Below are 16202 nucleotides of genomic sequence, written 5' to 3' on the forward strand. Positions count from 1 at the left end.
GAACATTTGGTGCATGTAAATATCTTTTCGAGTTTTGGTTTTCTCCAGATTTATGCCCAGGAGTGCAATTGCTGGATCATATGGTAGTTCTATTTTTAGTTTTTTGAGGAACCTCCATATTGTTCTCCATAGTGCCTGTAACAATTTACATTCCCACCAACAGTGTAGGAGTGTTCCCTTTTCTCCACACCCTCTCCATCATTTATTGTTTGTAGATTTTTTGATGATGGCCATACTGACTGGTGTGAGGTGATACCTCACTGTAGTTTTGATTTGCGTTTTTCCAATAATTAGCTATGTTGAGCATCTTTTCATGTGTTTGTTGGCCATCTGTATGTCTTCTTTGGAGAAATGTCTGTTTAGGTCTTCTGCCTATTTTTTGATTGGGTTGTTTGTTTTTTTGATACTGAGCTGCTTGTAAATTGTGGAGATTAATCTCGTCTGTTGCTTCATTTGCAAATATTTTCTCCCATACTGAGGGTTGTCTTTTTGTCTTGTTTATGGTTTACTTTGCTGTGCAAAAGCTTTTAAGTTTCATTAGGTCCCATTCGTTTATTTTTGTTTTTATTTTCGTTACTCTAGGAAGTGGGTCAAAAAAGATCTTGCTGTGATTTATGTCAAAGAGTGTTCTGCCTATGTTTTCCTCTAAGAGTTTGATAGTGTCTGGCGTTACATTTAGGTCTTTAATCCATTTTGAGTTTATTTTTGTGTATGGTGTTCATTCTTTTTCATGTAGCTGTCCAGTTTTCCCAGCACCACTTACTGAGGATTTTTCCCTAAGAGGTAAAAAGACCAGAAATCTAGATGACTGGTTGTGACAGGAAGTACGTTCTTAAGTGCTTCTCACAATTTTTATGTTCTTATATTCTTTCTTTATGGGGTCTTTTTTTTTGTGTGTGTGTGTGGTACTTGGGCCTCTCACTGTGGTGGCCTCTCCCATTGCGGAGCACAGGCTCTGGACGCGCAGGCTCAGCGGCTATGGCTCACGGGCCCAGCCACTCCGCGGCATGTGGGATCCTCCCGGACCGGGGCACGAACCCATGTCCCCTGCATCAGCAGACGGACCTTCAACCACTGCGCCACCAGGGAAGCCCTATGGGGTCTTTATTGAGCCTTATTTTGTGAAAATGGAAAATATGGTTATTTTGCTGACATTACAGTATTTTGATACATCCTCAGTTTTTTCATTTTTCTACACTGAACAATTTATCTGTGATATGGGAAAGACCTCATATCTCTAATAAACCACTCTTAGTGTCAGTGAATAGTAAGAAAAGAAGGAATATCAAATGGAGTCATCCCATGATCCATTTACCCAAAATTTCTTCTTTGTTAGTTGCACAAAGGAAAGAACTGCTGGCAGAAGGGAATTACACTACACAAAATGTTTCTGAAACATAAAGAGTTTAAAACTCTCTTGGATTCCTAATTTTTATTTTAAAAAATTCACTTTGGAGGGAATTCCCTTCCAGTGGTTAGGACTCTGCATTTCCACTGCAGTGGGCATGAGTTTGATCCCTGGTCGAGGGGAGCTAAGTTTCCTACAAGCCACAGGGCACGACCAAAATAAAAATTCACGCTGGTAACTTCTTTTCTTTAAGATTTTTTTTCTTGATGTGGACCATTTTTATTTTATTTTATTTTATTTTATTTATTTATTTAAATGGTTCTTTTCTCATTTTTTAAAAGATTTTTATTATTTATGGCTGCGTTGAGTCTTCATTGCTGCATGCGGGCTTTCTCTCGTTGCAGTGAGTGGGGGCTACTCTTCGTTGCGGTGTGTGGGCTTCTTGTTGCGGTGGCTTCTCTTGTTGCAGAGCACAGGCTGTAGATGCGCAGGCTTCAGTAGTTGTGGCTCTGGGTCTCTAGAGCACAGACTCAGTAGTTGTGGCACACGGGCTTAGTTGCTCCGCGGCATGTGGGATATTCCCGGACCAGGGCTCGAACCCATGTCCCCTGCATTGGTAGGCGGATTTTTAACCACTGCACCACCAGGGAAGTCCCTGATATGTACCACTTTTAAAGTCTTTATTGAATTTGTTTCAACATTGCTTCTGTTTTATATTTTGGTTTTTTGGCCGCGAGGCATGTGGGATCTTAGCTTCCCGACCAGGGATCAAACCTGCACCCCCTGCATTGAAAGATGAAGTCTTAACTGCTGGACTGCAAGGGAAGTCCCATGTTGGTGACTTTTTAAGTTCAGCTTTTATGAGTTGAATGACAGTGCTTGTTTTTTGGTTTTTGTTTGTTTGTTTGTTTGACAATGCTTGTTTTATTCTACCCACTCAAACTCTGTACTTCATCGACTTTCTGTCATTCGGTATAATCTGCCTTTTTGAGAGACCAAGGAAACTCACCAGAGAATATTCAGGAGCTTGCTCCCTAAACTTGGAGAAAAGCCATGAGTGTGACAGTTACCACTTAACAGAACGTCCAGATCTTTGTATTTCAGCCACTTTCAGTAAAATCTGTACTGTAGAGAGGAAAACAGCCTATTTCTATTCTTGCATTATAGGTTAGGCTGTATAGCTCCTCTGGTTTGAGCAGAGAGGTCCTTGGATGCCCTAGATATTTGGGACTCGTCGCAAATACCCTAGGACCAAAACTTGCAATTATATAGTGTTTTCCCGTGGAGTATTTTTCTTCTTTTGATTTGAGTTAATGATCATTCCTAGTTATTGGATTCATTTTCCAAAAGTAGAAGCATATTTCCTCATTTTTTTGTGTAGTTCACAATGCAATGGATACAGACAGAACACTTAAAAAAATTTATTGAAGTATTGGTGATTTACAGTGTCTTGTTAATTTCTGCGGTACAGCAAACTGATGCTTCCCTCCTTCACCCCCCTCCCCCTTGGCAACCACAAGTCTGTTCTCTACAGACACAACACATTTTTAAGGTCAATCTGATTATGACATTTTTTTCCCATCGCTTTATTAAAAGTCTAGACAACCAGCAAAACAAATCAAGTCCTGATCTGTAACTGATTTGCTTGCTGATTTCCATGTAGTAAATACTGCTATCGGGCTTCCCTGGTGGCGCAGTGGTTGAGAGTCCGCCTGCTGATGCAGGGGACACGGGTTCGTGCCCCGGTCCGGGAAGATCCCACATGCCGCGGAGTGGCTGGGCCCATGAGCCATGGCCTCTGGACCTGCGCGTCCGGAGCCTGTGCTCCACAACGGGAGAGGCCCACATACCGCAAAAAAAAAAAAAAAAAAAAAAAACACGAAAATACTCCTATCATGGCTGGTATCATGTATGATGTCATTGGACATGGAGTAGAGAAGAAACAATGCACATCATTATGTAATGTTTGCACTATAAAGGTAAAATAGATGTAAATAACCTTAAAAGCATAGATAATAGTAAAATGTAGTAGGAATGAGTTTTCAGTATTTATTATCCATATTTTAATGTATATAGCTTAATTTTGCTAATGACTGTATTTAATGATGGATTTGTAAAATTTCTAAAAATTTAGCACCTGGCTCAGGAGCTTGTAGGATTTGGCCTCAGCACACCACTGATTCTTTCTGATGTAATTTCCTCCTGTTCCCCCTCACTACTTTTTTTCTGACCCTTTAAACATGCCAAACTTGTTTGTGTCTTAGGGCCTTTGCCCTTCCGCATCCTTGTATGTGGGTTGTCTTTCCCTCCTAGAGGTTCTTATCCAGGACTCAGTTCTATTGAGTCCTTACGGATGCCTTCCTTACATCTAGTCTAAGTTAGCTTCCCTCTACCCCTTCACCTACTTATTCTTTGTCATTTCACCCAGTTTTAGTTTCTTTTTTGCTCCTATCATCATCAGACATTATCTTATTCAGAGCTTCTGAGTTGGTGAACCCGCTAGGAGAATGGCTCTCGGAGAGAACATGGAAGCTCCGTGTCCCTTCCCCATACCTTCTCTATGCATCTCTTCCATCTGGCTGTTCCTGAGTTATATCCTTCTTTTTTTTTTTTTTTAATTGAAGTGTAGTTGATTTACAATGTTGTGTTAGTTTCTGGTATACAGCAAAGTGATTTGGTTATACATATATACGCATATTCTTTTTCATATTTTTTTTCCATTGTACTTTATCACAGGCTATTGAATATAGTTCCCTGTTCTGTACGATAGGACCTTGTTGTTTGTCTATTTTATATATAGTAGTTTGTACCTGCTAATCCCAAACTGCTAATTTATCCCTCCCCCATCCCCTTTCCTCTTTAGTAACTACAAGTTTGTTTTCTATGTCTGTGAATCTGTTTCTGTTTTGTAAATAAGTTCACTTGTGTCATATTTTAGATTCCACAGGTAAGTGATATCATATGTATTTGTGTTTCTCTTTCTGACTTACTTCACTTAGTATGATAATCTCTAGGTCCATCCATGTTGCTGCACATGGCACTATTTCATTCATCTTTATGGCTGACTAGTATTCCATTGTGTATATATACGACAGTTTCTTTATCCCTTCATCTGTTGATGGACATTTAGGTTGCTTGCATGTCTTGGCTACTGTGAATAGTGCTGCTATGAACATTGGGGTACATGTATCTTTTGAATTATAGTTTTCTCCAGATATATGCCTAGGAGTGGGATAGCTGGATCCTATGGCACTGAGTTATATCCTTTTATAATAAACTTGTAATTCATTGAGTAAAAAAAAAAGAAATTATTTTATTCATATATTTGTTTGCACATTAATTGTCCCTTACTTCACTAGAACGTAAGCTCCAAGAGAACAGGGATCTTATTTCTTGTTCCCCAATGCCTGGAACAGTGACTAGCATATAGTAGGTGTCAATAAATATTTGTTGAATGAAGGAATGAATAAAAGATATAAAAATGTCTTACTAAAACAGTGCTTCACAAAAGCTTGTTCTTTAGCTTAGTCCTTATTAGGTAGAAAAATATATATAATCTTATAGTATTTTGTTTGTTTACATTTAGATTAATTTCCAGATTCTATTTGTTCTTGGATCTTAGGTTATATATTATACTAACTTCACCATAAGAGCCATTATTTAGATCAGATTAGAAATGAAACTGTCATGAAAATGTTTATCATCTGTAAGTGAACTTTCTTGATTAGAATTCAAGACAAACCTGCCTCTTCCTGAACTCTATCTTATGACAGATTCTGTAATGGTTAGTTGCCCTATAGTATGTTTTAAATTAAGAAGAAAAAGTATATCAAAAATTAAGCTTTTGAAAAAAAAAAAAAAAAACGGAAGGGCTTCCCTGGTGGCGCAATGGTTGAGAGTTCACCCGCTGATGCAGGGGACACGGGTTCGTGCCCCAGTCCAGGAAGATCCCACATGCCGCGGAGTGGCTGCGCCCGTGAGCCATGGCTGCTGAGCCTGTGCGTCCGGAGCCTGTTGCTCCGCAACGGGAGAGGCCACAACGGTGAGAGGCCCATGTACCGCAAAAAAAAAAAAAAAATTCAGCTTTTGAAAAAGGTTTTATAATTTAATATTTGAGCGTTTGGTTTTTTTTTTTCAACATAAAAAGAACCCTGAAGGTAAAATTGACATTTAGTTGAGAAATTGGTTTTGCTAAGATTTCAAGTGCTTTTCATCAGTACACCTCTGTAAAGACTGGGTGTAGTGGCAAATTGCAAGAAAATTGTAATTGCCCCTTTTTCTTTTGTTGAATTACTTTTTTAAGATGATAAATTATCAAACCAGAGTACATTTTAACTTTTGGTGACTAGTGCAGAAAGCATTGAACAGATTTATACCTGACCAAAATGAAGCCTTTGGAGAGTTGGAAATAGAACCCTGGATTTTAAGGTTTTTTGTTTTTTGTTTTCCTGTGATGGACTCTGCTTTTTGGTTGCCATTTATTATTTTATTTTAAATACCAAACCTAATATCATTATCTCTTCTTTATTTAGGTTCGATTAGTGATAGTGGATGGTATTGCTTTTCCTTTTCGTCATGACCTAGATGACCTGTCTCTTCGTACTCGGTTACTAAATGGCCTAGCGCAGCAAATGATCAGCCTTGCAAATAACCACAGATTAGCTGTAAGTATTACTACTAAAGGGAGTTTTATTATAAAGTCAAGATTATATAAAATGTTAAAGTCTAGGGAATTCCCTGGCAGTCTAGTGGTTAGGATTTCATGCTTCCACTGAAGGGGGCACAGATTTGATCCCTGGTCAGGGAACTAAGATCCCGCATGCCACACGCACGACCAAATATAAATAAATAAATAAAAGTAAAAAAATAAAATGTTACAGTCTAGAAATAGCAAAAATAGAATTTGCTTGACTAAAAGCAAATAATATAGATATACAGTTCTGAATGTAGTTTTGTTTTGGTTTGGTTTCTATAAAAAATATTAAATCCAGTCATAAGTGTTGTATATCAGTTTTCCTGGCAAATGAAAAGCATAATCAAGATGCCATGTTATAAAAATGGACTTTGATAAAGAAATGCCATCTTTGATAATTGCATTGTTTTCTTTGTAACATACTTGACGTTTTTCAGGTGAGCTCTTCCAACATCCCCATTTTTCTTTTACTCTTGAGTCTTTGATTATTACGTAGTGTATAATCACAGACTCAGATAGAAAAATTACATAGTGTAAACAACCTAGATGTTTAGAGGTGGAGCTAATGCTTCTAGATTTGTAGTGTGAGGAGAGACATAAAGATAAGTTCAGAAGTAAAGAGATAAAAGGAGTGAGGTAGGGGATTCCCTGGTGGTCCAGTGGTTAGGACTCTGCACTTCCACTGCAGTGGGTGCGAATTCGATCCCTGGTCGGGGAACTGAGATCCTGCGTGCTATGCGTTTGTGGCCAAAAAACCCAAAACAAAAACAAAAAAAAGGAGTGAGGTAAAAACTTTTTTTTATTGCCTGTTTTCACTTCTCTCTTTGCAATCTCATCCTACCACTGACACAAATATACACACTTGTCTGGGAGGGAGATGGGAGAAGATCAAACTGCTTACCTTGATTTTCTTGTCTTCACCGCCAATTAGAGTCCTTTGCACAAGGCTGTAATACATCATATGTAAATAACTCCTCAATAAAATAATTTCAAAACATACTTTTTTCTTTTGAGTTTTTAGATTTTTTTTTGCCATATGCTGAAAACATAGTGTCCTGTCTTTGAATTATTTCTTGGCATTAATTTGTAATTTAGCATTCTGTTAATATCAGTGAAGAGTCCCCAGTAGGGGGCACTCAAGGCTAATGGGTTGCATAGTTCCTTAGGTTTTTGTTTTTTTTTAACAGAAATAGCTTCATCTTTTCTGATTAAAAAAGTAATCTAGGGAGTTCCCTGGTGGTCTAGTGGTTAGGATTCCAGGCTTTCACTGCCATGGCCTGGGTTCAATCCCTGATTGGGGAACTGATATCCTGCAAGCTGTGCTGCACGGCTCAGCCAAAAAAAAAAAAAAGTAATCTACATAAGAACATGGAATACTATGCAGTGTTTAAGAAGAGTAATGTAAATATACATGCACTAACATGGAAGAAGATATATCCAGATATATGAATAAGTGAAAAAATTCAACTTACATAATAATATATTTAGTGTGATCCCAATTTTTTTTTTTTTTTTTTTTTTTGCGGTACACAGGCCTCTCACTGTTGTGGCCTCTCCCGTTGCGGAGCACAGGCTCCTGACGCGCAGGCTCAGTGGCCAGGGCTCACGGGCCTAGCCGCTCCGCGGCATGTGGGATCTTCCCGGACCGAGGCACAAACCCGTGTCCCCTGCATTGGCAGGCAGACTCTCAACCACTGCGGCACCAGGGAAGCCCTGTGATCCCAATTTTTGAAGAAAACAGAAGTTATATATGTGCATTTATATTTATACATATGAAGAAAAAGATCTGAAAGGACCAAAACATTTATAGTAGCTACTTCTAGAGGTAGGACTTTGTGGGTTGAGTGTATATTTTCTCCTCTTAGTTTAAAATTCTTCTTTACTTGATTTTTAATTTCCCAGTTAGCATCTATAGAAGCATGTATGACCTTTGCTAATAAGTACATTTTACAATTTTAAGTTATATTTGCTTGCTGTAAAAAAAGTTTTAAGCAATCAAAAGTGTAGAAAGTAAGCAATTATATTATCTGTTACCCAGAGTTGATTATTGTTGAGTTTGTTGTATATATTTTTCCAAACTTATTCTGTGTAAACATATACATATTTTTTAAGTGAAATCATATTAAAATCAATCAAACAGTTGTTTTTTACTTAATATACTATGAACCTCTTCCCATACATACTACTTTATAAATGTACCTTACCTTAACATCTATATAGTATACTACTGTATGGTTGTGGCATAGTTTTTTAACCACCTCTCTCTCTATTGATCGTCTTTAAAGTTGGCTCCAGTGTTTCACCATGTAAAACACCATGTAAAACACTGGAGTCAACAACTTTATATATTCTTCTTTGTCCGTGTGTCCAGTCATTTCTGAAAGTATTAAGCCAGTGAGATATCCCTATTTTTAAACCTTTTGTAATATATTATCAAATTGCTCTCAGAAAGCGTATCCCAAAGTATATTCTCTACAACAATGAATGGGAATCCTTTCTTTTTTTTTTTTAGTTCAGTGGGGAAAAGATAGAATTTTATTTATTTTGTTGATTTGAATAGTATAAAGAACTCCCATATAACCTTTCCCAAGGTTTGCTTTTTCATTCTTATTCTCTCTCCCCACTCTCTATACATACACAAACACACACACAGAGTTTATGTATATATTTTTCTGAACACTTTGAAAAGAGTTGCATATATCATATCCTTTTATCTGATAATATTCAGTGTGTATTTCCTAAGAACAAGAAATATTCTCATATGTGTCCACAGTATAGTTATCAAATGTAGGAAATTTAATATTGATACAGCACTTTAGTATATAATCCATATTCCTGTTCTGTCAATTATCCCAACGATGTCCTTCACAGCAAATTTTTCCCGTTCTTTTTGCCAACTGGAATCGCATATTGCCTTTAGATGTTGTATCTCTTTAGTTGCCTTTCTTTGTTTTTGTGACATTGCTGTATTGAAGAATAGAAGCCAGTGATTTTAGAGATTATCTCTTAATTTTGGGTTTCTGTGGGGACTTCCCTGGCCGTCCAGTGGTTAAGACTCCACGCTCCCAATGCAGGGGCACGGACGGGTTCAATCCCTGGTTGGGGAACTAAGATCCCACATGCCACATGGCTTGGCAAAAAAAAAAAAGTTACAATTTTGGGTTTCTGTGATGTTTCCTCTTGATTAGATTCCAATTATACTTTTTTTCTAAAATAGAAGATAGACTTTTTTTTTGAGATATTTTGATTTACAATATTATGTTAATTTCATGTGTATAACATGCATGAGAATTCTTGTTTTCCCACTTCTTTACCAACTTTGAGTCTTTTAAGTCTTTGCAGACTGATATGGAGGGAGTCCTTCTAGAGATGCATTTATTTGATTATTATCAGAAAAAAATTTAACAGCTCTATTAGATATAATTAACATAGCATAAAATTAACCCTTTTAAATCATAGTTCAGTGCTTTTTAGTATATTTGCAGAGTTGTGCAACCATCACAGCTATCTAATTTTAGAAAATTTCCGTCACCCCCAGAAAGAACTCCCTTACCCATTAACCATCATTCCCCATTGCACCCTCCCTTCAGCCACTAACAACCACTAGTCTGCTTTCTGTCTCTATGGATTTGTCTTTTTGGATATTTTATATAAATAGAATCATACAATATGTGGTCTTTTATGTCTGGCTTCTTCTTTTTTTTTTTTTTTTGCTGTATGAGGGCCTCTCACTGTTGTGGCCTCTCCCGTTGCGGAGCGCAGGCTCAGCGGCCATGGCCCGTGGGCCCAGCCGCTCTGCGGCATGTGGGATCTTCCCGGACCGGGGCATGATCCCATGTCCCCTGCATCAGCAGGCAGACTCTCAACCACTGCACCACCAGGGAAGCCCACAGAAGTATTTTTAAAGCAGTGAAGTTTATAATTTTAAAGTGATTATTACTTCACTATTTTTTTTAATTAATTAATTTATTTATTTTTGGCTGCGTTGGGTCTTCCTTGCTACGCGCGGACTTTCTCTAATTGCGTTGCTGTTCGTGGACTTCTCATTGCGGTGGCTTCTCCCGTTGTGGAGCACCAGCTCTAGGCGTGCAGGCTCAGTAGTTGTGGCGCTCGGGCCTAGTTGCTCCGTGGTATGTGGGATCTTCCCAGACCAGGGCTCGGACCCTTGTTCCCTGCATTGGCATGCAGATTCTTAACCACTGCGCCACCAGGGAAGTCCCCACTTCACTATTTTAAGACCCATTCTTTTTTAATTTTTTTGGCCGTGCTGCGCAGCTTGCGGGATCTCAATTCCCCGGCCAGGGATTGAACCCCGGGCCATGGCAGTGAAAGCCCATAATCCTATCCACTAGTCCCAAGAACTCCCAAGACTCATTCTTTAGGAGCTTGGAGTAATCACACAGTAATTTTCATTTATGTCATGGTAAACCCAACATTTTTGCAGAAATACTGTTAATTATAAGTATATGCTAACAATGCAAATTCTTATTTTGGGATGTTGAACAACTAGTAAGCCAGTATGTCTATTTACAATTTCCTCAAGATGTGTAATGGATAATGTGTAAGATGTGTAATATTCTCTAAGCCAATGCTGTCTGGTAGAGCTTTCTACAAAGAAGAAAATGCTCAGGACTTCCCTGGTGACACAGTAGTTTAGAATCCACCTGCCAATGCAGGGTACACGGGTTTGATCCCTGGCGTGAGAAGATCCCACATGTCATGGAGCAACTAAGCCTGTGCGCCACAACTACTGAGCCTGTGCTCTAGAACCCACAAGCCACAACTACTGAGCCCACGTGCCGCAACTACTGAAGCCTGCGCACGTAGAGCCTGTGCTCTGCAACAGGAGAAACCACCGCAATGAGAAGCCCACCTACCACAATGAGGAGTAGCCCCCGCTCGCTGCAACTAGAGAAAGCCTGAACACAGCAACAAAGACCCAATGCAGCCAAAAAAAGAAAAAAAGATGAAAATGCTCAGTCTGATATAGTAGTTCCATGGGTGTTGAGCACTTGAAATGTGGCTAATGCTGCAGAGGAAGTGAATTTCTAGTTTTAATTAGTTTTAAAAAGCTATATGTGGCTCATGGCTGCAGAATTGAATAGTGCACCTTTAACCAAAAAGTGTTGGTGTAAGTAAATATCCCAGTTGCTAAAGATTAAACACTTGATAGTGTGTAAAGAGTATTGTTCAACATGTTGTGGATGCCAGTAAGACATATATTTTAGTGAATTACCAATTTAAATTCCTGCTTAGCTTGTTCTGAGATACCTGGAATAAGGTAACACATGGGAAAACCACTATGGCACTTAAGGGGAGAGGAACTAAGAGGAAGTGCTGTCATCCAGTTTGTGCTTGACTGAGATCTAGATGGATCACAGATTTCTCCTTCGTAGATAAACAGAAACTTTAGAGTGTTGACCACTGTGGTGGGAACAGCCAAACAGCCTTTTCTTTTCAGTTTTCTTAAGCAATAGATGACTTTTTTAGAGTAGGTATCTTTTCTTATTGCTTTTCTTAGAAGTTCTTTATCAGTTTCAGCTTGAAGTAGTATCTGTCTTATTTCTGGAGGGAAGATCTGTATTGGAACAATATTTAAAATAACCATTTCTGGAGAATTTTAGATGAGAAGGTGCCAGATAATCTGACTTTTACTATATTAAGGTAGCCTTAAACACTTTCTTTATCTCTACTCTAAAATTACTATCTTTCGGTACTTCCCTGGAGGTCCAGTGGTTAAGACTTCGTGCTTCCACTGCAGGGGGCACGAATTCGATCCCTGGTTGAGGAACTAAGATCCCGCATGCCATGCGGTGCGGCCAAAGAATAAGTAAATAAAATAAAATTACTATCTTTCTAAACATGGAATCTTTTCTATAGGCCACTATCTAATCCAAAAGAATTAGCAATATTTTTAGCCTTGAGGGCATCTGTGAGTAAGGCAACACCTATATCTCTATTACCAGCAGACTAGCATAGTCATAATTTTTGGGTCAGTTGATCTGTTACTGGGTTTTATCTTTTCCCAGTTCTTCTATTATACTGTGCTCTCTTTATGATTTTAGATCTCTTCTCATAATTCTTTGCCTCAGTTTTTTTTTTCTGTAAAATCATAAATGGTAATACTGTCTCTCCCCTAAAAGTATAAACATTGAGTTATTTATTAAGGATTTTATATTCCTTTGAGTAAATATATTCTAGAGAGGCAACAGTGGTAAAGAACACAGATTCCCATGTTTCCTGTGCTCCTAGTTATGAAGTTTTTACACATGGTCTCTTTAGATCTTTATGTATTATCTACTATATTTTTTTCCTTCCATTATCACAATAAGAACTTCTTTCTTCTAGTCTGTTAAAAAATGTTTTATATTCAGTAGAATCATGTATTCAGATAATTTTACTCATTTTTATGGGTAATATCTAAAAAATATATGAGAAAAGTTTTCATTACCTACATATATCTTTCTTTAAATTAGATTATATTCAGAATGCTAAAATCACGTGACTATTTACTTGATAAATTTGGGAGGAGACTCACCTAATTTTCTCACATTTTGTTTTTGTAGGTAATTTTAACCAATCAGATGACAACAAAGATTGATAAAAATCAGGCCTTGCTGGTTCCTGCACTGGGTAGGCAATTAATCAAATAAACATTTTTAAATACATTTTTTTCTACCTCTTTCATTTGATGCTTGTTGAGTACTGTAAGCTCCATGAAAGTAGAGAAGACTGTCTTATTCACTGATAAATCTTAGTGTGGAGCACAGTGCCTTTAGATACTGACTCATCCTTTCAGTTGTTTAACATTTATTGAGCATCTACTCTCTGGCAACTCTTGTGTCAGGTACTTAGCATATAAATATTCATAAGATGACTCCCTCAGAAAGCGCAGTCTTAGGAGGAGTGGTGAATCCATTTAAATACAAATCAAACTGTAATGAATAGGCTTATGACTCTAACCTTGCTCGTGGCTTCGTTAGAACACAGTGCTTCAAGGTTTATTTGTACTAAAATCTTTAAGAATATTCTGTCAGAGCTTTTGCTTTTCTTCTGGTGGTCTGAAATACGTTAGTAAGCCTGATGATAAGGAAGATTGACAAATATGTTGACTCAAACTACAAAGTTTTCTAAAAGCAAATAGAGGATAGTGGTAATGATCTGCAGTATTGCCACAGATAGGTGAAAATCTATTAATCTCAGGATGTTACCCATGTACCAGGTTTTTTGAAACCAGATATACTTTTGTTATGTTAAATTAAGCAAAGTAAAACTGTATTTGGTCAGAGGCATTCTGAGAGACTTATAACTCAGTCAGTTACCATGTTCTTTTTCCCTCAGGGGAAAGTTGGGGGCATGCTGCTACAATACGACTAATCTTTCATTGGGACCAGAAGCGAAGGTCAGTATAGAAATAAGTTAAAAATTCTGAGTATTGGGTTAATTACACTGAGCATTTATCAGTTTCTTAGAGCTAGTCCAGTGGATGAGATCTACAGTGCCCCATGAACTAAAGCTTTTGTTGCCTTCATTACCTAGAGCAAACATAGAAACATGTTGTTATACTGCACATTTAACTGCCTAGGAAATTCTTCGGAATATTGAAATGATGGGGTGCTCCTGAAATGAGTAGGTGGCCAAAGAATGCTACCTTCTAAAGCTCTTTGAAATCAAGTACCATTTATTAACCATGCAGAGGGAGGTAGGTACTCTGTGTTCCTGGAAGGGATTGAAAGAAGAGTAAAATCAGGACAAAAGGAAAACTTTTGAGGTTAGCTTTAGGTTATGTGGAAAATAGGATGGTTTTTCTTAGTTTGTTAATATATTTCCTGTGTGAAATTGTGTCTGTTTTTGTTTTCTTTTATATTTTCCTGTCCTACTTTTATTATCCAGTTACTTACTTGCCTTTCACAAGTATTGTTCTTTAAAATAAAACTGTGGCAGCATGAAACCTTTGTTTTTAAAGCTGCTGAGCAAGTGAACAAACCACCTTTCATTTTTTTTAAATAGGCAATTGAAAGCCGTGGAGTCTTTTATTCTATACTTCTAGAAATGTCAGATTTATGCCAACATCTCTGCTTTCAAGTTAATTGGTATAACCTAGAGAACTTGGTTTGGAAATACTCCAATAAAATAGGGAAATTGAGACAGCATGTGGGCAAAAATGGAAAAAAGGATTGCTTAAAGACATATTGGGTCTGGTCAGAGATACTATCTATTTCTTTTTCTGCATTTCTTCATTCTTGTACAAAGTGAAAAAAATCAAGCCTGACCAAGTTAGGTTTTACTGACGCTGAGCTCATAGCTGACCCTATTATATTTGTATACATCTTTTATAACTAGTTCATGCAGTTTGTGTCTCTTTTAAAGCTGGCATTTCCAAAGACCTCAGGTAACTTTTTTCCCCCATAATACATAGTGCTTTACATTCAACTCCCATCCCTCCAATTCTGTAAATAAGTCATTGTGTACTGGATTCACAAAAGCAATTCTTTTCTCAGCAACAAACCGTATTGTAAAGATTGGCAGCAGTTCTCCAGATGAGAGTCTTTTGAACATATCGCTTATATTTTCCCAGATTTAGGTTTCTGGAAAGCACATTCCACTATTTAAATGTTATTAGAAGTTCCCCTTGAGCTAGTATACAGTAGTAGTCTTCCACTATTATTCTAGTATTACATACTCACTAATAGAATACATCTAAGAAGTGAGAAAAATAATAGGAGGAGAGAAAGATGTTTCTTTCATCTTTTTATGCATTCGTCAGAAGGAGAAGTTTGCTGCCTTTGTCAAATTCTAGAAGTTAGCATTGGTTAGGCACCCATGAGATCAGAAAATCATGCTTACTTTCTTAAGAGTTAACCATTTTATGACTTCAGCTTCTTACTAATCTTTCCCAAGAAATTAGTGGCGTAGAACACTGACATTGAATAGATAGATTTAGGGGAAATGTGCTGTTCTATGAATTTTTACCTGTATTCCATACTATCATTTTAATAAGTGCCTGCTTGTGCTAGGTATTTAACTGGGCACCTTGTATACAACCTTTCATATAATCCCTTCAATAACTATTTAAAAAAAATTAAATATAGTTGATATACACTATTATGGAAGTTACAGGTATACAGTATAGTGATTCACAATTTTTAAAGGTTATGCTCCATTTATAGTTATTATAAAATATTGGCTATATTTGCTGTGTTGTACAGTGTATCCTTGTAGCTTATTTTATACATAGTAGTTTGTACCTCTTAATCCCCTACTCCTGTATTGCCCCCTCCTTCTCCCCACTGGTAACCACTAATTTATTTTCTATATCTGTGAGTCCTTCAGTAACTCTTAGAAAACGCTGTACCAATTATCACTAGCAGTGAGAAGATCAAGGCACAGAAAGATTAAAAAGTAGTAAATAATAGCTACCATTTTTTGAATATTTATTAACTGTTCTTTATTATGCTAAGTGCTCTGTGTATGTATATATATAATTTCATTTTATTTTCCAAATAACTATGAAATAGGTAGTAGTATCCACATTTTTTAGCTGACTTTATAATAGAGTCCATTCCTTTTCTCCTATAATTGCTGTTTCTAGAATGTTATTATATTATTGCATTGATTGCCAGCGAATCTGAAGGTATAGCTCTTATCCTCCTTTTTAGGTAAAAACCTTTTTCTCCAAACTGCTTTTTTTCCTAGGCTGTAGATATATGATAAGTAATGTACATACTTTATAGAATCAGAATAAGTTGACCTCATTTAATAAAATCAACATAGTTTTGTTCTTCATTGTTTGAAATCTGATATCTTTAAGTTATTAAAGTTGTATGAAATCTTGTATGTGTTTTAAAATTTAGTTTATCTTGAAAGGATGGAAATAGAAACTCATACTGGGGGAAAATAGTTATAAAAATGAACACTTATAGTTTGAGCAGAAAACTAAAGACCTTGACTAGCCAAATTTACATGGAGAATTGAATTTAAGTGTTCCGCCTCATGCCCCAGTCCCCATCTTCACTAGAAACGCCTGATTTTTACCCTTTGGTTAATAATGGAATAACATTCCAATAGTTATTAAGAGAAATACTTTTGTCTCTGTCCGGTACGTTGTGTGGGTTTTCCTCCAGTTTGCATATTCATGATAAGATGAGGCCAAGATTGTTC

At 37.1% G+C, this 16202-nt stretch overlaps 1 protein-coding gene across 3 annotated transcripts in view; it reads left to right on the forward strand.

Annotated features, from left to right (window-relative positions):
* RAD51C (RAD51 paralog C) overlaps positions 1–16202 on the forward strand; it is a 54349-nt gene that overhangs the window by 9038 nt on the left and 29109 nt on the right. For all 3 annotated transcript variants that reach the window (XM_079906091.1, XM_079906089.1, XM_079906090.1), the window contains exons 5-7: positions 5881–6012; positions 12608–12674; positions 13383–13443. In XM_079906091.1, the coding sequence (XP_079762217.1) occupies positions 5881–6012; positions 12608–12674; positions 13383–13443 (260 nt within the window). The remainder of the gene's footprint in view (positions 1–5880; positions 6013–12607; positions 12675–13382; positions 13444–16202) is intronic.

The sequence above is a fragment of the Stenella coeruleoalba genome (genome assembly GCF_951394435.1).
Source record: "Stenella coeruleoalba genome assembly, chromosome: 19".
Lineage (NCBI taxonomy): Eukaryota > Metazoa > Chordata > Mammalia > Artiodactyla > Delphinidae > Stenella > Stenella coeruleoalba.